At 42.8% G+C, this 19902-nt stretch overlaps 1 protein-coding gene across 1 annotated transcript; it reads right to left on the bottom strand.

Annotated features, from left to right (window-relative positions):
- Window positions 1–7860: 7860 nt before the first annotated feature.
- LOC147886002 (uncharacterized) lies at window positions 7861–8742 on the bottom strand. Its single transcript, XM_087396269.1, has 4 exons — window positions 8673–8742; window positions 8459–8580; window positions 8184–8391; window positions 7861–8072 (listed from the first exon to the last, which is right to left on the bottom strand). Exons 1-4 carry the CDS (start codon window positions 8740–8742, stop codon window positions 7861–7863), a joined length of 612 nt encoding a protein of 203 aa, XP_087252395.1.
- Between the last annotated feature and the right edge of the window lie 11160 nt (window positions 8743–19902).

Genomic DNA, 19902 nt, shown 5'->3' with positions numbered 1-19902 from the left:
GTCTACCAGAGCTAGATATCCTATGGATAGGCAGAAATATGATGGATTTACAGCCATTCACTATGCCTATATGGTCAAAGTGATATAGGAACCAGAACCCACTTCTTTTGAGCAAGCCATGGGAAAAGAAAAATGGGAGAAAGCCATGGATGAAGAAATGGATGCCTTGGAAGCAAATGCTACATGGGAATTGGTGCCTTTGCCTAAAGACAAGAATGCAATTGGCTATAAGTGGGTTTATAAGATGAAGCACAATGCAGATGGTTTAGTGAACAGATACAAGGCAAGATTAGTTGTCAAGGGCTATGCACAGACATATAGCATTGATTATGAAGAAAGATTCAGTCCGGTTGCAAGGATGGCAACCGTAAGAGTAGTCATTACTATGGTTGCATCAAAGGGATGGTCTTTACATCAGATGGATGTAAAGAATGCCTTCTTGCATGGTGATTTGTAAGAAGAGGTCTTTATGGAGCAGCCACTAGGTTATGTTCATGCTGTTTGTAGGTTAAAGAAAGCCTTGTATGGCTTGAAGCAAGCACCCAGAGCATGGTCTGACAAGATAGGGCAATATCTTGTCACTATTGGCTTTCAGATTTCCAAGGCAGATTTCTTACTATATGTGAGAAAAATAGAGAAAGGTATTATGCTGCTTGTCATTTACGTTGATGATTTGATCATCACAGGTGATAGTGATGAAGATATCCTTCATGTGAAAATGCTATTGAATTAGAAGTTTGAGATGACGGATTTGGGAGAGCTGCGTTATTTCTTGGGCTTTGAGGTGATTAGATCACCAAGTGGGATACGGCTCTTGTAGAGGCAGTATGGATTGGACATGCTAGCCAAATATGGGATGACAGGCTATAAGCCTATTTCAGTTCCTTTGGAGCAGAATATGAAGCTGAGTGCAGATGCAGGTGAGCTTCTAAAAGACCCTACTATGTATAGACGCATAGTAGGAAGTTTGATTTATATGACTATTACCAGGCCAGATTTGAGCTATGTTGTTGGATTGGTAAGTTAGTTTATGTAGGCTCCAAGGAAACCGCATTTGGATGCGGCTAGATGCATACTCAGGTATGTGAAGTCCACATTGCAGTATGGACTATTTTATGAGGCTGGGGTTCAGATACAGTTGCATGGATACACTGATGCTGATTGGGCTGGTAGTATTTCTGATAGACGATCTACCAGTGGATATGTGTTCTCTTTTGGGAGTGCAGCAATCACTTGGAGCAGCAAGAAACAGCCTACAGTTGCCTTGCTGAGCATAGAGGTTGAGTACAGGGGTGCAACGATGGCTGCCTCTGAGGTAGCTTGGTTGCATAAGCTACTTTATGATATGCATTAGTCTATAGATGGGCCAATTGTCATTTATTGTGACAACATGAGCAGTATACACTTGGCAAATAACCTAGTCTATCATGCTAGAACAAAGCACATTGAGGTGCATTATCACTATGTGTGGGAGAAGGTTTTACTAGGTCTTATTGATCTAGTTTATGTCACCACGGAGGATCAGGTAGCTGACATATTCACGAAGGCATTGGGCACAAAGAAGCTGCACAAGTTCAGAGACCTGCTTGGTGTGCAGGAATTGGGATTGAGCTCGAGGGGGAGTGTTGAGATATCGAGCTCCACTCGTGATATGCCAGGGTGACTGTTGTGCATTTATGTCACCGACTTGTTAGCTGCAGATGCAGTTGGTACACCGCCCATGAATAATAGCTGGATGATAGCTATCCTTATGTACTCTAGTTCGTGGCTCAGTTAGTATGCCACCTTAGTTAGCTGAGTTTGGTTTGAGACCCACATATAGGGTTCTTCTATTTCTTCGTACTAGAGTTCTTTTGACTTTCACAACTAAGAAGAGAAAAACTGTTTTCAGCCTCCACATTTGTGTGTATTCCCCCATTGTGCATGTGAGAAAGCCGCAAGTGAGACTCCTTCCTTCTCTCCCACTATCTTCACACCCACCACTCCTACAACTCATGCAATGAGCTACCAACTGATGATGTTGATATTGAAGCTCGATAGTGTGAACAACTAACTTCATGTTAACTTCTATTATCATGCCACCTTCTAACTTCATGCTAACTTGTAACTATCCATCAACAAAACTATGATCTTCTAACTTCACGCTAACTTCTAACCTCCTTCTAACTATCATGATAATGATCTAGCTTTCCATCAAGCTAACTTCTAACTTCATTCTAGTAATTATGCCTAACCGAGTGTTCTGCCTAACTGGAAGAACTAACTGAGTGCTATTGATAATCTAAAGCGGCTGCCATTTGTCAGTTTTCATGAAAATTGATGCTCCATCTGTCAGTTTTCATGAAAATCTGATGCTCCTAACTCAATGAAAACTGACGTTCAATGTTGAAACTGTCAGTTCCATCTTCACTTCAGCATTTGCTTCAAGCTTGCTCTCAAGCATCTTCGCTCTTCTCCCTCCTCCTTTTTCCTCCTAGAATCCCACTTCTTTTTAGCAAGCACCTTCGCCATCGACTAGCGCCCAACACTAGCCTCGCATGCGGCTCTATAGCTCGCATGCAACGTAAGAATCGAAAGCTCCACCCAATGAAGAAGATTCTCCTTAGTGGCTCTCAAAAGCTCCCAAACAAGCTCTCCAGCCAGATCCAGAAGGCAATTCTTGATTGGATCATATAGCGACTTCCTCCATGTCACATTCATAAGGTGCTTCACGAGCCGCTCCACCACCATTTCACAACAGCAACGCTTGAGCATCACCATCACCACACAGCTCTCTACAACAACAACGCTTGAGCATTGCCATCACCACACAGTTCCTGCAGTGCCATAAGCCCATCTTCAAAGATGCGCCATAGTCTTCAAAGCCTGCAAAATGATCATTCATGAGCCCGTCTTCAAAGACACGCCATAGTCACGATCATCTGCAGAGGCGACCTCTTCTTGATTTTAGAAGATGATGAAGAAGAGGATTCCAATCTCTTCTTCTTTTGCTTCTTCTTCTGATGACGAGAGGGTCCAAGCCCTTTGCCACCTCCAACTGCTCCAAGCTTACCCGATTCTCCCATACTTTGCTTGCTCTTCATAAGCAAGTGCTCTTCTTGTTCGGTCGATGACCAACAAGTGCTCTTCCTATTCGGTTGCAAAAGCACTTATGACTACCGCATCTACAACTGCATCGACTTACAAGCTTGGGAGTGGCCAAGCTTCGTGTCTCTTTATAAAGAGACTATGCCTCTAAGTGACCCTTCCTGTTTCAAGCTCTCCTCTTTCGGTAAGCTCCTCATTTGCCGTTCTTGTTGGCATACCTCGTGGCTCCGTCCTGTCTCTCACCCACCTCTACATCAGCTCCTCCTTTGCAACGTCTTCTGAAACCTTCCAGTTTTTTTCATACTTTGTTCCGTCGTTTCTACCTTGATAGCTCCGCTCAATGCTGGCGTGTGTACATTGTTTGCCTCTTTGTGGTGTCTCGAGGTATTCCGCAGCTGCTCTTCTCCCCTTACAAGTTTCACTGTCTTTCTCTATCTCACGGGCACAATGTTAACTACGACTCACTTCTCAGTTCTCTTTATAGTAGTACTATCCGTGCTTGTGAAGGATTTCTTATCGGCCATTCCCTGCAACTCTTTTGGTTCTTACTCTACTCATAGAAGACAAGCTTCTTCAAGTCTTTGCCTTGCAAATTGCTTGCAGACCCTCAAGCTTTAGGTAGCTCCTTATCCAAAGTGCCAAAGTGCCTTCTCTACAAGCTCTTTATCCATGGAACTGACATATATCTTCGCTTTTTCATGGCTTGAGCACTGTGTATTAATACGTGGTGCCAAACTCTCGTATCAAAGCAAGCTGATATGACTTCCTTGCATGTGAGGAAGTAGTTTATGCTTGAATTATCACTTCCTCTTAGTTTGAATTATCACTTCCTCTTTAATTAAATCACTCTTTGAATTGCCACTTCCTTACACATCACAAAGTTTTTTGATCAAATCTTCGTCTCCAACTCAACTAGAGCCGTGGAGATAAAATCAAGTACCATTGTAACAAGTTTGGAATGAAGGCCTTTCAGGCAAGCTCTAAACGCATTTTTTTCATTGGTAGAGCACACATATTAATACATGGTTGAAAACCTTTTAATCTTGCTTTTTTCCAAATGTTCTACCATTGCTATAAAGATTTTATAGTTTGCATTTTATCAATTCTCCATTGAGGTGATTTGTTGGCAAGAATGATGTGTTTTAGGAAACAATTTGTCTATGAAAATTCCATATTTGCACTTGAGGAAGGCAAGATTTTAGATGTCATTAAACAAGGCAATTTGCAGGTTTTAGCACAGTGTATTAATACACTGTGCAAAAGGTTGTTCCTCATGCAGATTTAGGAGGGCATATCAGTGTTGTGCTCATGCTTACTCTTGGAGCCATTTGTTGGGTCTTAAGCAAAAAGGTGAATTTTGGCCTTCCTTGATATAGCAAATGCTTGAAAAATAACGGATTAATTGTTTTTTCATCATGGATTGCTTTTTGTTATTAGTGGATTTCAGTCTTGGAATCATGGTCAAGAAGAGGGTTTTGAATCTTTGTGAAAACAAAAAGCCTCCTCTTGCCACTACTGCAAGGGCACAAAGAAGGAAAAGAGAGTGCCCCCCGAGTGAGGGATCTGTCCATGACAATGTAGGGAACAAAAGAGAGGTTTTTAAAGTGGATAGTGTTGCAATTCAAGGCATGGATGAAGAAATTGAGCGGTCATTTCCACAAGAGGTTGAAGAGATAGATGTCGATCTTGCAAAAATGGAGGTGGAGATTGCAAGAGGAGGTGATGTCATTGGCAGATGTAGACTTCTTGGCTTCGATGAGTGTCCACAAATACCATTGTGTAGGATGATTCCATATGCTTGTGTACATGGTTTGAGGTCTGATGTGGCAACACTTAAAAGTGCTTTTCAATATGAAGGTTACTTACTTGAAAAAGGGGCTTTCATTGTTTCTCTTCGCACTTCAAATGGGGAGGAAACAAAAGTCACAAATGAAGTCAGAGAAACATGGACACCATTGTGGAGCGAAGTTGAAGGTGAATTTGAAAAGGACCTTACAAGTAAAAAAGAGTGGCAGTTTATGTGTAAGAAGATGTTTTATGTATGGGAGGGCAATCATTGTACCACTGCATGGATGCAATTGATTTCTGAGGCCTACATGGAGACTAAGTCAAGACACATTAGGGTGATGTGCACAGTGCTGGACCCTCACTGTACTTCAAAGATTGCATTGCTTGCTGGATTGCAAAGAATGAATTCGTAAGTACATTAAAATATTTTATTTGATGCCGTGCACGATTTGATATGGAAACTACTAACTAGAATGCTATTTGAACCTTGTCTATTTGTGCAGATTGAATGAGCATACTATCATTAAACCTAGTGTACGAGACACTCTTGTTAACACATACAATATATGTGAGTATGATGCCACCTTGTTTCTTAGTACTTTGACTAGTGAAAAATGTGTAGTCATTAACAAGGGATTCAAAAGGGAAAAAACAATGGTACCCTTTGACAAGAGGATATCTTGCATGTTTGGTGTTTCAGGTGTGCTCATTTTTATTGTATTCACATTTCTCATTGTATTCATTCTTTTCATTTAGCAAGATTAGCATTTTTAATTCTATCCATTCACTATTTCTCAAGGGTCTTGATTTCATAGGTTGAATACATTGGAGACCTTACGCAAGCAATAGAACATGTGGGAAAGACAGTTTCTGAAGAGAGGAGGGCAGAGGCTAAGCGCAAAGAGCATACAAGAATTCACAAAAAGTACTCGGATAAAATGGGAATGGTATGTGACCATCTTTTTCTTAAGTCCATCCATTTGGTTTCAGGTTTTCACGTGTAAGCTCTTCTTTATGATAGCTCTAGCTCCATCGTATATTTCTTAGAATTAATAGAAGCCTAGCATAACATTTACAAAAATTGCTATGAATACCATGCAATTAGTGTGCAGAATGAGGAGTTGCTATTTGAGTAGGCTTGAATGAAATGTAATTAGAAACACTTGAAGCATCCAACACCACATATAATAAGCTACACATGATCAAGTTGAATGAAATGTAATTAGAAACACTTCAAGCATCCATTCTTTTTCTCTTGAATGCGTATGATATAATTTTGAGTGGGCTTGAATGAACTACTAGAGTATAATTAACAACAATGGAAATTTTATTGCTACTCATTTTAAAAAAGTGGAGTTTTTATTGATGTTCATATGCTTTGTCATGTCTTAACAATTGTAATAAAAAGAACATGTATATATGAAAAGAGCATGTAGGACTTAACATTTGCAAAATAGTGGATTTACATTGCAAAAGAACATGTCATTAATGATTGAAATAAATTTTTGTAGAACCCAAAGAGTTGATTCCAAGATCTTGAGTGTATTAAAATATTCATATCTTTCATGGGTTGTAAAGCCTCTTCTTCATTGGCCTTGTGCGCATGGAGTTTATTCAGAATTTTATCCAATGGCATGGAGGCACGTGCCTTGGGGTCATCGTGCATACGGTTATTTTTATAATCAAGTAAGACTTTTACTATATAACGTCATTCTTGGAAGTATTTTGACCATACTGATCAGCATCATAAATGAATTAGACCATTTATCCAAATAACCAACCCCTACTGTAACAGTTGGTGTGAGGTGACCACTCGTCCTGTGTTCGTGGGGTTGACATTTAGCAAGCATTTATAGGCTCCTGCATTCTTTGAATTAGAGTGACAAAAGTCTGTATCTACTTGCTCAATGTCAGGCTATTGAAGCTTCATGTGGGGAAAAAGAGAGAAGGAAAGAGAGGAGAAAAGAGAGGAAAAGAGAGGGAAAAAGAGAGGAAAAGAGGGGAAAAGAGAGGAGAAAAGAGAGGAAAAGAGATGAGAAAAAAGAGAGAAAAAGAGAGGAGATAAGAGAGGAAAAAGAGACAAAAAGAGAGGATAAAAGAGAGAAGGAAAAAGAGAGAAAAAGTGAGGATAAAGAGAGAAAAAGAGAGAAGGAAAGAGAGGAGAAAAGAGAGGACAAAAAAGAGAGAAAAAGAGAGGAGATAAGAGAGAAAAAGAGAGGAAAAAAGAGAAGGAAAGAGAGGAGAAAAGAGAGGAAAAGAGATGACGCAAAAGAGAGAAAAAGAGAGGAGCTAAGAGAGGAAAAGAGACGAAAAGAGAGGAGAAAAAAGAGAGAAAAAGAGAGGGATAAGAGAGAAAAAGAGGAAAAAAGAGAAGGAAAGAGAGGAGAAAATAGAGGAAAAGAGAGGGGAAAAGAGAGGACCAAAGAGGAGAAAAAAGAGAGAAAAAGAATGCTCCATCATACATGCCCTCTTTCTTTATCCCACCCTCATGCTTCAGTCTAATTTTTCTCTTTCTTAGACCCACTCTCATGCAATCACTTATTTCCATCATTCACACAAATGTGATATGTTGATGTGAACCTCACACCCTCTCTCTATACATGTAAGCAATATATAAACAAGTGGAAATCTTTATTCCAATAGTTATGTAGCAAGGAACCTTGCGCATATATTATTTAACTAATGATTAGGTCATGACCAACATAAACCAAGATTAGGAAATCTTAAAGGAGAATAAGACACATGCCACCCACGTAACAAGATAAGGAAATCTTAAATGAGAATAAGCCACGTGTCACCCAAGTGCTAATGGCTGAAACAAAAGCGAGGAAAGCCAAAACAAATGAGAAAGCCACTCTCATCATTGTAATGGCTAAACCAAAAATGTAAAGCAGGGAAAGCCTTTTCTTTGGCTTGCCGAGTTCAGGGTTCGATAGTCTTCCCACGGGATATAGGCGATTACTTGGCATCAAGTGTTCACAGATGTTACGGAGAAGGTGCACCCTCCAAAACATCAGGTAGTGCCAAAGGGTCGAGTGTACTCTCGAGTGCATCTGCGAAAGGAAAAGGCCAACGCAGAGCAGAACGACCACTCCGTCTATTCTTGGGTGCACTTGGGAAAGGATTAGGCAGCGCCTCCCGAGCAGAACGACCTCTGCGCAGTACGACGTTGCACAGCCCGGGCATAGAATATACACCTGCGTCATACAAAATAAAATAAGAGACATGAAACGAAGATAAAGTAGGACGAACCGTTTAAGTAGTATCAGGGCTAGAACTGTGAACAGCCGAAATTGGAGAGAGGAAACCTTCTGCGGCGACCAGCTTGGCGTAGACGTCCATGATATTGGGGCAGTTGTCTTGACAGGACGCCGAACACAGACTTGCCATTGTTCCTACCTCCATCACCGCATCGGACGACATACCCACCGCCATCCTCTCCAGCCCACACCATTTTACGCACTCGTCCGTCTCCACCCACTCCTTGAATTGGTCCTCCGTGCGCACGCTTGATGTCTGCATGTACCATCAAATCGTCAGCTTGCACTAATTTGGTGCCTTGTAACGTGTGTACTCGATTTACCTGGCATTCATGTTTGAAGTCCGTGCTAGTCATGACGTTCTTCTCCAGCACGCACCGCGCTCCCGTCGAGGTTACCGCAAAGGCACAAAACTCAGGTGGAAGGTCTTCGCACCCGAGATTGCCTGTTCACGTAAGCAGGCACCCAGAAAGTTGCTTCACTAAAGTGATCGCAAGAAGACGAAAAAACAGAATTTAACAAGGTTGCTGAAATGACCTGAAACAAGACCGAGAGCTGCACATGACAGGATGGCGACTAGAACGCACAAGACTCCTGAATGAGACATTTTCTTCCGTTGAGATTCCGGGTGACAGACAGACAGCGTTGGCAATGAAGCCGTATGAGGTGTGAGTCCGAATGAGGTGCGAGTATATAAAAGGCAAAGGGCCAACCAAAGACAAAGGATTCTCATTGTTTGTACCGGTGGACACTAGAATTAATGGAAACATTGGTTTCACAACGATAACCATTGTTATTGCATGATTCGAGGTTCCATAATTTCCTTCCCGAAGCCAATAAAAGCTTTACAGAAAAAAAGAAAGGTGGAGCCTTGTCACGGCTTGCAAGCATTGATGTTGGCAAGTGATTCCTTTCCTTCAAAATCTCTCCACATGGCAACTCATTGATGAAATTTCTTATGAATGGAGTTATGTCCACCAATTGTCTTAAACCCCCACTAAGCATCTAAGGGTAGACAAATAGGAAGGCGGAAGATGGGCATCATCTTGTCTTTCTCCTTATGTAATTGTTGTATATAATGTATGTTATCATGGCTCCATTAGCCAAGCCTCTACACATTTTCTCAATTGTACTATAGTATGCCTGCGGTCGAATCTCGTGTCCCATTCAAATGTTCCCAAATGGTAGACTCCACATTCTTGAAGATATGCATGGCATCAAGCAGGTGATTGATCTTGAGGTGAGACCAATATGGTAGCCGATAAAAGATGGAGTATCTACACAAAAGATGGTGTTAGCATTCAATCTTTATTTCCATTCAATATAGCACACAATAGTTACAAACCCTTATGGCTGGCTAATGCCAAGTGGTGGAGGAGTCGTTGAACTGTCCTAAATTCTCATCCAATCTCCTATAGTGAGTGACTGTGGGGGGACTTCATTTCAAGGGGCGACATATCTAGGACGATCAGGTGGAAGAAATCGATGGTGATTCTCATAGATGACCTTATTCAATGCATCTACTGGTGAGGCAACTAGTAAAGGACCACAAATAGGACATGCATGGTAACTTGATGTAGTGATACTTGCACAATAGATGCAATTAAGAGAGTAACGTGGGTTTAGGGTGCCACATCGATTGCCTACTCGTAATTAAAAGTTCAATGCTTACCTTAAAAACTCGCCATAGCCTAGGAAGTCATGCATCGGTCGTCCACATCTAGACTACTTTGTAGTTAAAGTCTCATGACGAGGGATGCGTGCTCACGTCATGCACCTCGATATGTCTCAAAAGTACCTCTAGCTCATCAATCAAAGGCTCTAGATAAACATCATGATTTTTTACTTTATGTTTCACTGGAATTAGAAGAGATAACATAACCTATCCTTTCTTAATTGCTATAGAGGGTGGAAGATTATAATTCACCAATATCACTGGCCATACACTGTAAGATGGGTTTAGGGCGCCACATCGATTGCCTACTTGTAATTAAAAGTTCAATGCTTACTTGAAAAACTCACCATAGCCTAGGAAGTCATGCATCGTCCACATCTAGACTGCTTTGTAGTTGAAGTCTCGTGACGAGGGATGCTTGCTCACGTCATGCACCTCGATATGTCTCAAAAGTACCTCTAGCTCATCAATCAAAGGCTCTAGATAAACATCACGATTTTTAACTTTATGTTTCACTGGAATTAGAAGAGATAACATAACCTATCCTTTCTTAATCGCTATAGAGGGTGGAAGATTATAATTCACCAATATCACTGGCCATACACTGTAAGAGGAGCATTTGAGACCAAATGGGTTCACACCGTCCATACCCAATCCAAGTCTCAAGTTCCTAGGTTCTTCCTTGAAGCTTGGCCATGTGTCTTCAATATGCTTCCATGTAGGAGTGTCTGCGGTAGTTCTCCACGTCCCATCAGTTGATCGATGGGAGTAGTTCCATTACATGAGCTCTGCAATGGATTTGCACTTGAACATATGTTGGATGCGAGGGATTATGGGAAAATGTCACAGAAACTTATGAGGCACATCCAAAGTTTTGAGATCTGCTCTATATCTTGCCTCTCCACAAGTAGGACACTCTCTTGCCTCCTTATGTGGTCCACGAAATGGAATGCAATCGTTGACGCACGCATGGATGCGCTTGTAATCCAATCCTCCAAGAGAGGTCACATGTTGCCTTGCCATATCTCTTGAGGTTGGTAATTTATTCTCCCTTAGAAGAATTTTACACAATAGCCTGCACATGAAGACCATAAATGAGAAAAAGTATCCGAGTAATTGACCCACTAGCATAATTCACCATGTTTTATTGCAAAATAGACTTTAAAGCTTACTTAAGTAATGCATTCCAACTTGCATTGCTCTATCCATAGATGGTCTGTAAGTTTAGTAACTCAAGGGATGCATGTAGAACAGAGAATGTGCACCCCTCAAATAGTGGAGCCGGTGCTGCAATAAAAAGATCATCCTGCTCCATGCTATCATCCCTACTTGAGGACTGATGGACATATAAATCCCGCACCATATCATCAAACACCTCCTCCTCCATGGCCTCATGAGGTAATGGTGGAGGGAGGGTGGAGGGCTACTATCACCATTACTCCATGCATCCGTAACGATACCTCCTGAAGATCCCACTTCATATCTCCGATGCTTTGCCTCCTCACGACGAGCATAGGGCAACATATGCAGGTGTGGCATTGCATCCTGTATCAAATTAAAAAAGGATCATATATCAAACACATGAACACCCATAGGTATCTCAATCAACCTCAACGCTTTGAGACTTACCCGAGATAGGGTCGCATCCCATTCTCTGTACTTTGAGATGTGATTGAGTGTAATTCTACATGCACAATACATGTTTTCTCAACATCGATCACACATACATTTGATTTTTTGCTCCAACCACATTTCACAATGGGATACGGAGGGATTCATCCTCACTGGAGCTACTTGTTGAAGATGAAGTCATCCTACAGATAAACCACCCAAAAAATGTATTCTTGCATGAGCTTTAAATGTCAAAACTCTGTATAGCATCTAAAAGCGCATCTATATTGTGGAACGCATCTATAGGCATGTCTAAAACACAGTGTAGATGCACTGATAGACACGCTTTTACATGCACGGACTGCGAACTGATTTTTTAACCTACTTTTAGCATAGTTGCTTTGTTTACGATACTTTTAGCATCGCACGGCTTGCTTTCCTATTAACACACACAACTCCAGGCATCCACACTCATCTCCAAGCACCTACACTCATCTCTAGGCTTATACACTCATCCCCAAGCATACAAGAGAAGAGGGTGAACAAGGAAGAGAAGAAGGAGAGGTAGCTTTGAACAAAGACAAGAAGCTTCCATACCTCTATCCAAGGTAAGTCTCTTGGCGGTTGGTCTTCTTTGGAAGTTGTTCTCTTTGGATTCGTCCTTTGTTGTAGGCAGGGAAAGGATGTTTTTGGTACTAGTGTTGTTCTTTTTGGGGTCCAGCATATGTCCTTTTCACCTTTTTTTGAAAAAGCATCTGGCAGAGTGCGTCTATAGATACATCTAACAGTGCATCTAATTTTTGGGAAAATAGGCAGCCACGCCTATAGACATGCTGATAGACGTGTCTATAGACACGCTCCGACAGTTTTCTTTTGTTGCATTCCCCTTTCTTCCCTTCCCCTTCTCCTTCTCCTTTCCCCTTCCCCTTCCCCTTCCCCATCCTTCTCTTTCCTTTCTCCTTTTCCTTGAATGCATGTTTAAGTTGAATTTCCAATGCCTTAAGCATTCGTGAGGAAATAAGGGATTGCATGAATGATCAAAATAAGTGATTCCATGAGAGCGGGATAAAGAAAGAGGGAAATTGGACTGAAGCATGAGGGCAAGATAAAGAAAGAGGGCATGCATGATGGAAATCCAATCTCCTCTCTTTTCTCCTCTCTTTCCTTCTCTCTTTTTCTCTCTTTTCTCCTCTCCTTTTTCTCCTCTCTTTCCTTCTCTCTTTTACTCTCTTTTCCCCTCTCTTTTCCTCTCTTTCCTTCTCTCTTTTTCTCTCTTTTCTCCTCTCTTTTTCTCTCTCTTTTCTCCTTTTTTTCCTCTTTTTTCCTCTTTTTTCCTCTCTTTTCCCCTCTCTTTTCCCCTCTCTTTTCCTCTCTTTTCTCCTCTCTTTCCTTCTCTTTTTTCGTCTCTTTTTCTCTCTTTTTTCTCAGTCTCTTTCCTTTTCTCTTTTCCTTTCTTTCCCCCTCTCTTTTCCTCTCTTTTCTCCTCTCTTTCCTTCTCCCTTTTCTCTCTTTTCTCCTCTCTTGTTCTGTCTTTTTTCTCCTCTTTTCTCCTCTCTTTTCCTCTCTTTTCCCCTCTCTTTTCCTCTCTTTTCTCCTCTCTTTCCTTCTCTCTTTTTCTCTCTTTTCTGCTCTCTTTTTCTCTCTTTTTCCTCCTCTTTTTCCTCTCTTTTCCCCTCTTTTCCCCTCCCTTTTGCCCTCTCTTTTCCTCTCTTTTTCCCTCTCTTTTCCTATCTTTTTTCCTCTCTTTTCTTCTCTTTTCCTCTATTTCTTTCTCTCTTTTCCACCCACATGAAGCTTCAATAGCCTGACATTGAGCAAGTAGATACAGACTTTTGTCACTCTGATTCAAAGAATGTAGGAGCCTGTAAATGCTTGCTCAATGTCAGGCTATCTTTTTCTCTCTTACCTTTTCCTATTTTTTATTTTGCCCCAATAATTGCATGCATGATGGAAAGAGGGCATGCATGATGGAAATCTTCTTCTCTTCTTTTCTGCAGTTCATCATGTGGCCAGGAAGCTCTTCATCCTCACCTGATCTTCAAGATGCCATCTTTCAGGAGCTATATAACATTTTGGGGCACCCTCCCACTCCTGAGGAGTGGGACACATACATGACGGGTACTCTAAACACCCCCCAAGAGTCGCTAGTACGGACTTGAAACCACCCCAACCCCACATCAGCTGAGATTACTCTTGTGGAGTTGAGACAACCCAGCAGGCTATAGAGCCGCGTCCCTTTTGCCCAATCATTAGGCGTCCCTTCTCCCTTGTGGTCGTGTCCCTTCTCCCCGATCATCAGCACTCCCTTCTCCCTTGCAGCGGTCTAGAGCCCCTTCTCCCCCCTATGGTCAAGAGGCCCTTTTGCCTCGCAAAGCTACCAGTGTACTCCCATGTAGTCGAGAGTCCCTTCTCCAAATATGAGTGGCCAGTGTACTAGCTCATCACAACAGGGCAACATGCGTAGTAGTAGGGAGAGCAGTTGGGGATGCATGGCACATTGCTTTGGGGGGGTAATGGTGGGGGCGGGGATGATTCAGATGATGCAGACATGCCAGACGGTCATGGTACGATCTTCTATGACATTACTCAGAGAGGAGGCATCTTGATGGATGCACGAGGGAAGGACATCATGGCCTTCATGCGCTCTATAGTTGCTAACAACTACAAAGATTGCTTTATTCCATACAAAGAGTATCCAAGTAGGTTCGCTGATGTATGCTCTAGGTATCCCAATCCCCCCAATGTTGAGTTCACAGATAAATGGGCAAAGTCAAAGATCAAGCGGATGAATTCTTTCTATATGGTGATTCACAAGAAGTCTTCCCCCTACTATCCACAGGCTAATGGATTGGCAGAGTCTACAAATCATACTTTCAAGCAGATTATATTGCTGTTGGTGAATGAGAACCGCACGGATTGGGATGAGAAGGTGGCACTATGGGCTTATCGCACATCATTTAAGGTGGCCACAGGGTTGACTCCTTTCAAAATGTCTTGTCTCTATGCTAACATGGACTGAGGTAGAACAAAATATGTGTGTAGAGTAGCGGCAAAGCTCCGCTTGTACTTGCATAAGGCTAGAAATAATCCCTCTTAGAAATCCAACTTGCATGTTCTACATGCAAGTTCTACATACGACTTCTACATGCAAGTTCTACATACGACTTCTACATGCAAGTTCTACATGCGACTTCTACATGCAAGTTCTACATACGACTTCTACATGCAAGTTCTACATGCGAGTTCTACATGCAACTCCTACATGCAAGTTCTATATGCAACTTCTATATGCAAGTTCTACATGTAGAGAGAGAATGTGTTACAATTCCTACATGCAGAGAGAGAAGCTCCCCAACTTGTATAAATACCCCATAATGGAATGAAGCCCACACTCTTTGGGGCATTGGGTTGAGTTCTACTTTGGTATTCCAAGCAATTGTCTCAAGTGTCCATGCTTCCTTGCACTCCACATCCAAAAGCATGTCCTAACCTTGCAACTCCTTCTCCCCTCTCCTCCAACCTTGCAACCCATCCTCTCCCTCTCCTCCTCCCTCCTCCTCCTCCATTGTCCTCCTCCCTCTTTTTCTTCCTCCTCCCTCCTCCTCCTCCTCCTCTCTGCTCCTCCGTTCTCCCTTCTCTAAACCTTGGAACCTCTTCTAAACTCTGGAACATCCTTCTAAACTCTGAAACCTCCTTTTAAACCTTGGAACCTCTTCTAAACTCTGGAACCTCCTTCTAAACTCTAAAACCTTTTCTAAACTCTGGAACCTCCTTCTAAACCTTAGAACCTCCTTCTAACCCTGGAATCTCTTCTAAACCTTGGAACCTCCTCCTAACCTTTAAACTCCTCCTAAACCCTACAACCCCAATGAAGGCGAAAGCCTTGATTACCTCAACCATGATGATACACGTTCCCATTACACATGCATGCACTATGTTTGCTTACCATACTTAAGCTTACGTCTCTCACCAGAACACGACTCAAGGTCCTAAGCTACACATATGCTACAATTGACAATCCGAATATATCTGTAGGTGACAAAAATCCTCGGAACCCTGCATACTGAGAATACCATGCTCTTCCTATGGAAGCCGTAGGAAAGAGCCAACATTTGGCTTCATTGTCGGGGAGACTAGCATCTCAAGTAACGAGTAAACATATGCAGGTATGTGTAAAAAACAAACTACTTCGAACTTTCACGAACATAACACTCAAGGGCAAGGAAAGTAAAATTTTTTCCATTTCTAGCCAAATCTATCAACCCCAAGCATCAACCTTGGGTTACTACCTTAATAAATTTTCTTTATTTCTTAAAAAGAAGCCACTTGATAAACAATCAGGCTAGGTAGTGGACATGAATGTGTAGAGCTTGCGATTTCAATCATTTCACCTTTTTTGCAGAAGAGCAAACCGGACTATCCATAAAAAGTTATGGCTCAGGAAGAGTTTAGGGTTTAACCCTAAACCTAAACCCATTTCCTAACAAAACCCACTCCACCCCCTCATTCTTCATCTTTCACATCTTGCCTCCATCCTCTTCCTCATTCCGAGCCCTACACAAGACACTCCTCCCTCTCCATCGACCACCACCCTAATCCCACCGTGCCCACGTCCCCTCCCTTCCACCCCGCCGTCGCGACCACCCCCGCCCCCGTCCCCTCTCCCCCCCACACTACACCCCTCTGCCCCCGTCCCCTCTCCCCTCCCGTCCCCTGCACCCCCCCCTCCGCCCCCGTTCTTCTCCCCTCCCGTCCCTTGCACCCCCCCTGTCGCCGCCGAGCAAACCCCCCCCCCCCCGGCTGCCGCCGCCACAACAACCCCCTCCCTCCCCCCAAAAACAGTAACAAAAAGATAATAATAATAAATAAATAATCTAACCTAACCCTAGGTTAGATTAACCTAGGTTAGGTTAGTCAAACCTAGGTTAGGTTAGTTTAACCTAGGTTAGCTTAGTCTAACTAAGGTTAGGTTCACCTTAAGTTAGTTACTAACAGGTAGGTTAGGTTAACTAACCTTCAGTTAGTATCTAACTATAGTTAGTACACTTAGTTAGGTTAACCTCCCAGTCACAGTAATTGGGAGGATATAGATTAGTTAACTTAACTAGATTCACTTGGTTCCGATCCCTCAGTTGGACTTAAAGTCCATTCACACCACCCTTAGGACCCCCCCCAAAAAAAAGCAAATTTTACCCCTTCTTTAACCCCTTGTAACTCCTCCGTTTGGGACCCAAATTGAACCCTATTTGAACCCAAATTTCACACAAGGAAAAATCATGCTACGGGGTATTTTTCCAGCCCATTGGACACCATTTCTGCATCCCTAGCACTAGCTCATTCGTGCCCCCGTGTGGGCCTCATTTTGCACAAATTCGCTCGTATCTTCACGCTGTGACCTTCGATTAATGATCCGTCTGCACCAACACAGTTCCCTACAAACGTAGGATAATCTTAGGGACATTATTAACATGACCGTCCCTACACAAACTAACACCACTCTAACCCTCACCACAAAACTTCATCCACACCCGCACTTATGGCAGAGACACCCTTTGCAAATCTCGCCCAATTTGCATGCAGCTATGTTCTGGCCAACATCTCTGACTCCAACGCTCGCCAAATTCGCATTCAACTCCGCTGCAACCACCGCCCCTGCCAATCCTTTACCCCAAATCACCCCCTGAGATTCAATCACTCCCTTTAACTCCTCCACGCCCCAACATGGCTAGACGTCATCGCGATAATGATGGGGATATTGAGCTCGATGAAGAGGCTAGCAATTTCTTTAATCAAAGAAATAATAACAATCAAGGCCGACGTCCCTTGGGAAAACTGGAACTTTCCAAATATAATGGTAGGGTAGATACAGCCCGATTCCTCCAACATTTTGATGCTGCATGCCGAGCAGGTGGAGATAAATCCCCATGAAACAAAGGTGGCTTAGTTTCCCATGGCCTTAACTGATGAAGCGTCTGAATGGTACCTAAACCTTCTAGTGGAAGAGCACGCCACATGGGACCTACTTCAAACAGAATTCAAATGATGCTTTCAAACGGAGAGGCTACAAGATGATCCTGCTCTCCAACTAAGCAAGATCGAACAAGGCCAACGAGAAGATGTAAGCACGTACCTGGGTAAGAAGAAAAGATTAATCGCTAAATGTGACCCACACCAAGATGCAAAGTACCTCATGGCATGGTTCATTGCAGGACTAAGAAAGAAAATCCAAAAGGATATGAAAAAGATAAGCAGCTATGAAACATTCAATGCTGTTCATGTGACAGCCATTGACATCGAGGATGGCATGACCGACTCAGACACTAGTAGTGATGATGGCAGATCTAGTACACGAGATAAGCACTCAAAAAAGGGTAAATTTAAGGACACTGTCGAAACATCAAATGAAGATCGCCTAGAGGCCATGACCATGAGGTTGAAAGAAGACATGATGCAGGCCATGGAACAAAAACTTCACTTGTCTCAGCTGCCAACTCAGACATATCCACGGTGAGAAAATGTCTGGTATCCACATTGCATGGCCAATCATACAGCAAATGAGTGCCCGGTCCTAAGAGCCAGGATCACTACACAAGCAAATCCACCACCAAGGTTTTGGTGCCATATCTGCATCATTGGTGGTCATTATGAACAACACTTGCACAAGTGCCCCCAGCTCCGAGGCTAAATCTTCTACCCGTTTAGACACAAGTCCCACAACTACTCAGGAATCCAAATCCAAGACCATATTCAAGAGCGCTAAACCCAGCTCCTGAGGCAGTTCCAATACATCAATTACAAGCCAAGGAAGTAGACTTGTCATTTGAGTATGAAACATAGTACCCAGTGTACTATGTAGAAGGTGCAGAGGGTCTAATACCAGTTTCTGCAAATCAAGTACGTCCCAACACATACCGAGCACCAATCAAGTGCTACGGTTGTGGCAAAAATCATCAGATGGTAGAGTGCCCTCATCATGGTAGCCCCACTACTTTCCAACCACTCTACAGAGATTGTGGCATAGGACATGCCTGTATGGATTGTCCCATGAAAAATAAGGTCCCACCACAAATAGAGGATAGGCTTGATGTCCCAATCGGCATCATTGGGGTGGACCACCAAAGTTTGGGTCCGACAAGTGTAATATCACAACCTATAAATGTAATTACATGCCAATAGAAAGAGGCCACCAAGGACCCTGACATTCCAATCCAACCAAAGAGATTTCTTAAAAAGAAAGCACAAGTGCCTCCACCTCCGCCAAGCAATGAGCAGCCGAGCTCATCCACATCAACTCCCAAGCCTCAATTTGAGGCTGAGAAACAAGCTCAAGAACCAGTCCATGACTTGGCCCCACAAAGTAATGATACTGTACTCGAGCCTCTGTTCCAACAACAGACTCCACAACATAATCTACCGCCACGTGAACTTGAAGGAGCTGCACTCTCTAGCATCCTGAGTTGCCCTGTGTTGATTCCCATTGGAATCCTCCTACGGAATTGTCCCAATCACTGGGAGAGTTTCAAAGGATGGATTGAACTTGCAAATCCCCTTCCACCTATGAACGACATTGAAGATATCCCTATGCGGATGGGTGAGAGAGATGACATACGCAACATTACTGTGCCTTTGATCCACAAGGCATATAATGAAGTCCAAGCCATAGTGCATGGTGGAGCAAGTGTAAATGTCCTATCAAAGGAGCTCTACGAAGAATGGGGTCTCCCACCAATGCAAAAGGCTAATTTCAACATACGCCTTGTCGATGATTCACGGGGTAAACCCTTGGGAATAGTAAATGGCATGTCCACAAAGATCGCAGGAGTCCGCTTTTTCCTCCAATTCACAATCTTGGATCTCCCCACAAAATCCTATCAAATCTTACTGGGACGTCCTTGGTTACAGGAAGCATCAGTTCTCCATGACTGGGGAACTCATAGACTGACAATCCAGAATCACGACACTACAGTCAGGGTGAATGTGGGAATAGGAGCTATAAAACCAGTTGTGCCTAGAGCATTGGATTACACATATTCCATGACAATCTCAAGCAAATCAGCTCCCCTGCAACAGCATGCCATAGCGGGTGACTCACAAAGAAATGTCAATAACTGGATACAAACATTGGCAAACATCGACAACTACCATTCATTAGACCCCATCTTCTCACATATAGATGCTAAGGCACTACAGGTAGATCCTCGACTCACACATGAAGAACCAATCGATCTAGAGATGCCATTCTTTATGGCTGACCTTGAGTGGGATAATGAACCTGAAGAAGTTATCCATACCAATGATGACTCAGATTTTCCTTGGGACCTTGAAACAGAGGCTACGAATAGTGAAATTGAAGGTCAAATCTTTGATCATGACTTAGCCATTCTGCATGCCCTAATGGCAGTTAAGCTCCCAAAAATTGAACCTCCAAAGTTGAATAACAGTAGAAGATCCTGCAAGAAAGCTGAAGGGAGAAATCACAGA

Source organism: Dipteris shenzhenensis, chromosome 25 (genome assembly GCF_047967505.1).
Source record: "Dipteris shenzhenensis isolate YYH24624 ecotype China chromosome 25, Dip_SZ_1.0, whole genome shotgun sequence".
NCBI lineage: Eukaryota > Viridiplantae > Streptophyta > Polypodiopsida > Gleicheniales > Dipteridaceae > Dipteris > Dipteris shenzhenensis.
The sequence above is the reverse complement of the archived record's forward strand: the minus strand, read 5'-3'. Positions and strand labels throughout refer to the sequence as shown.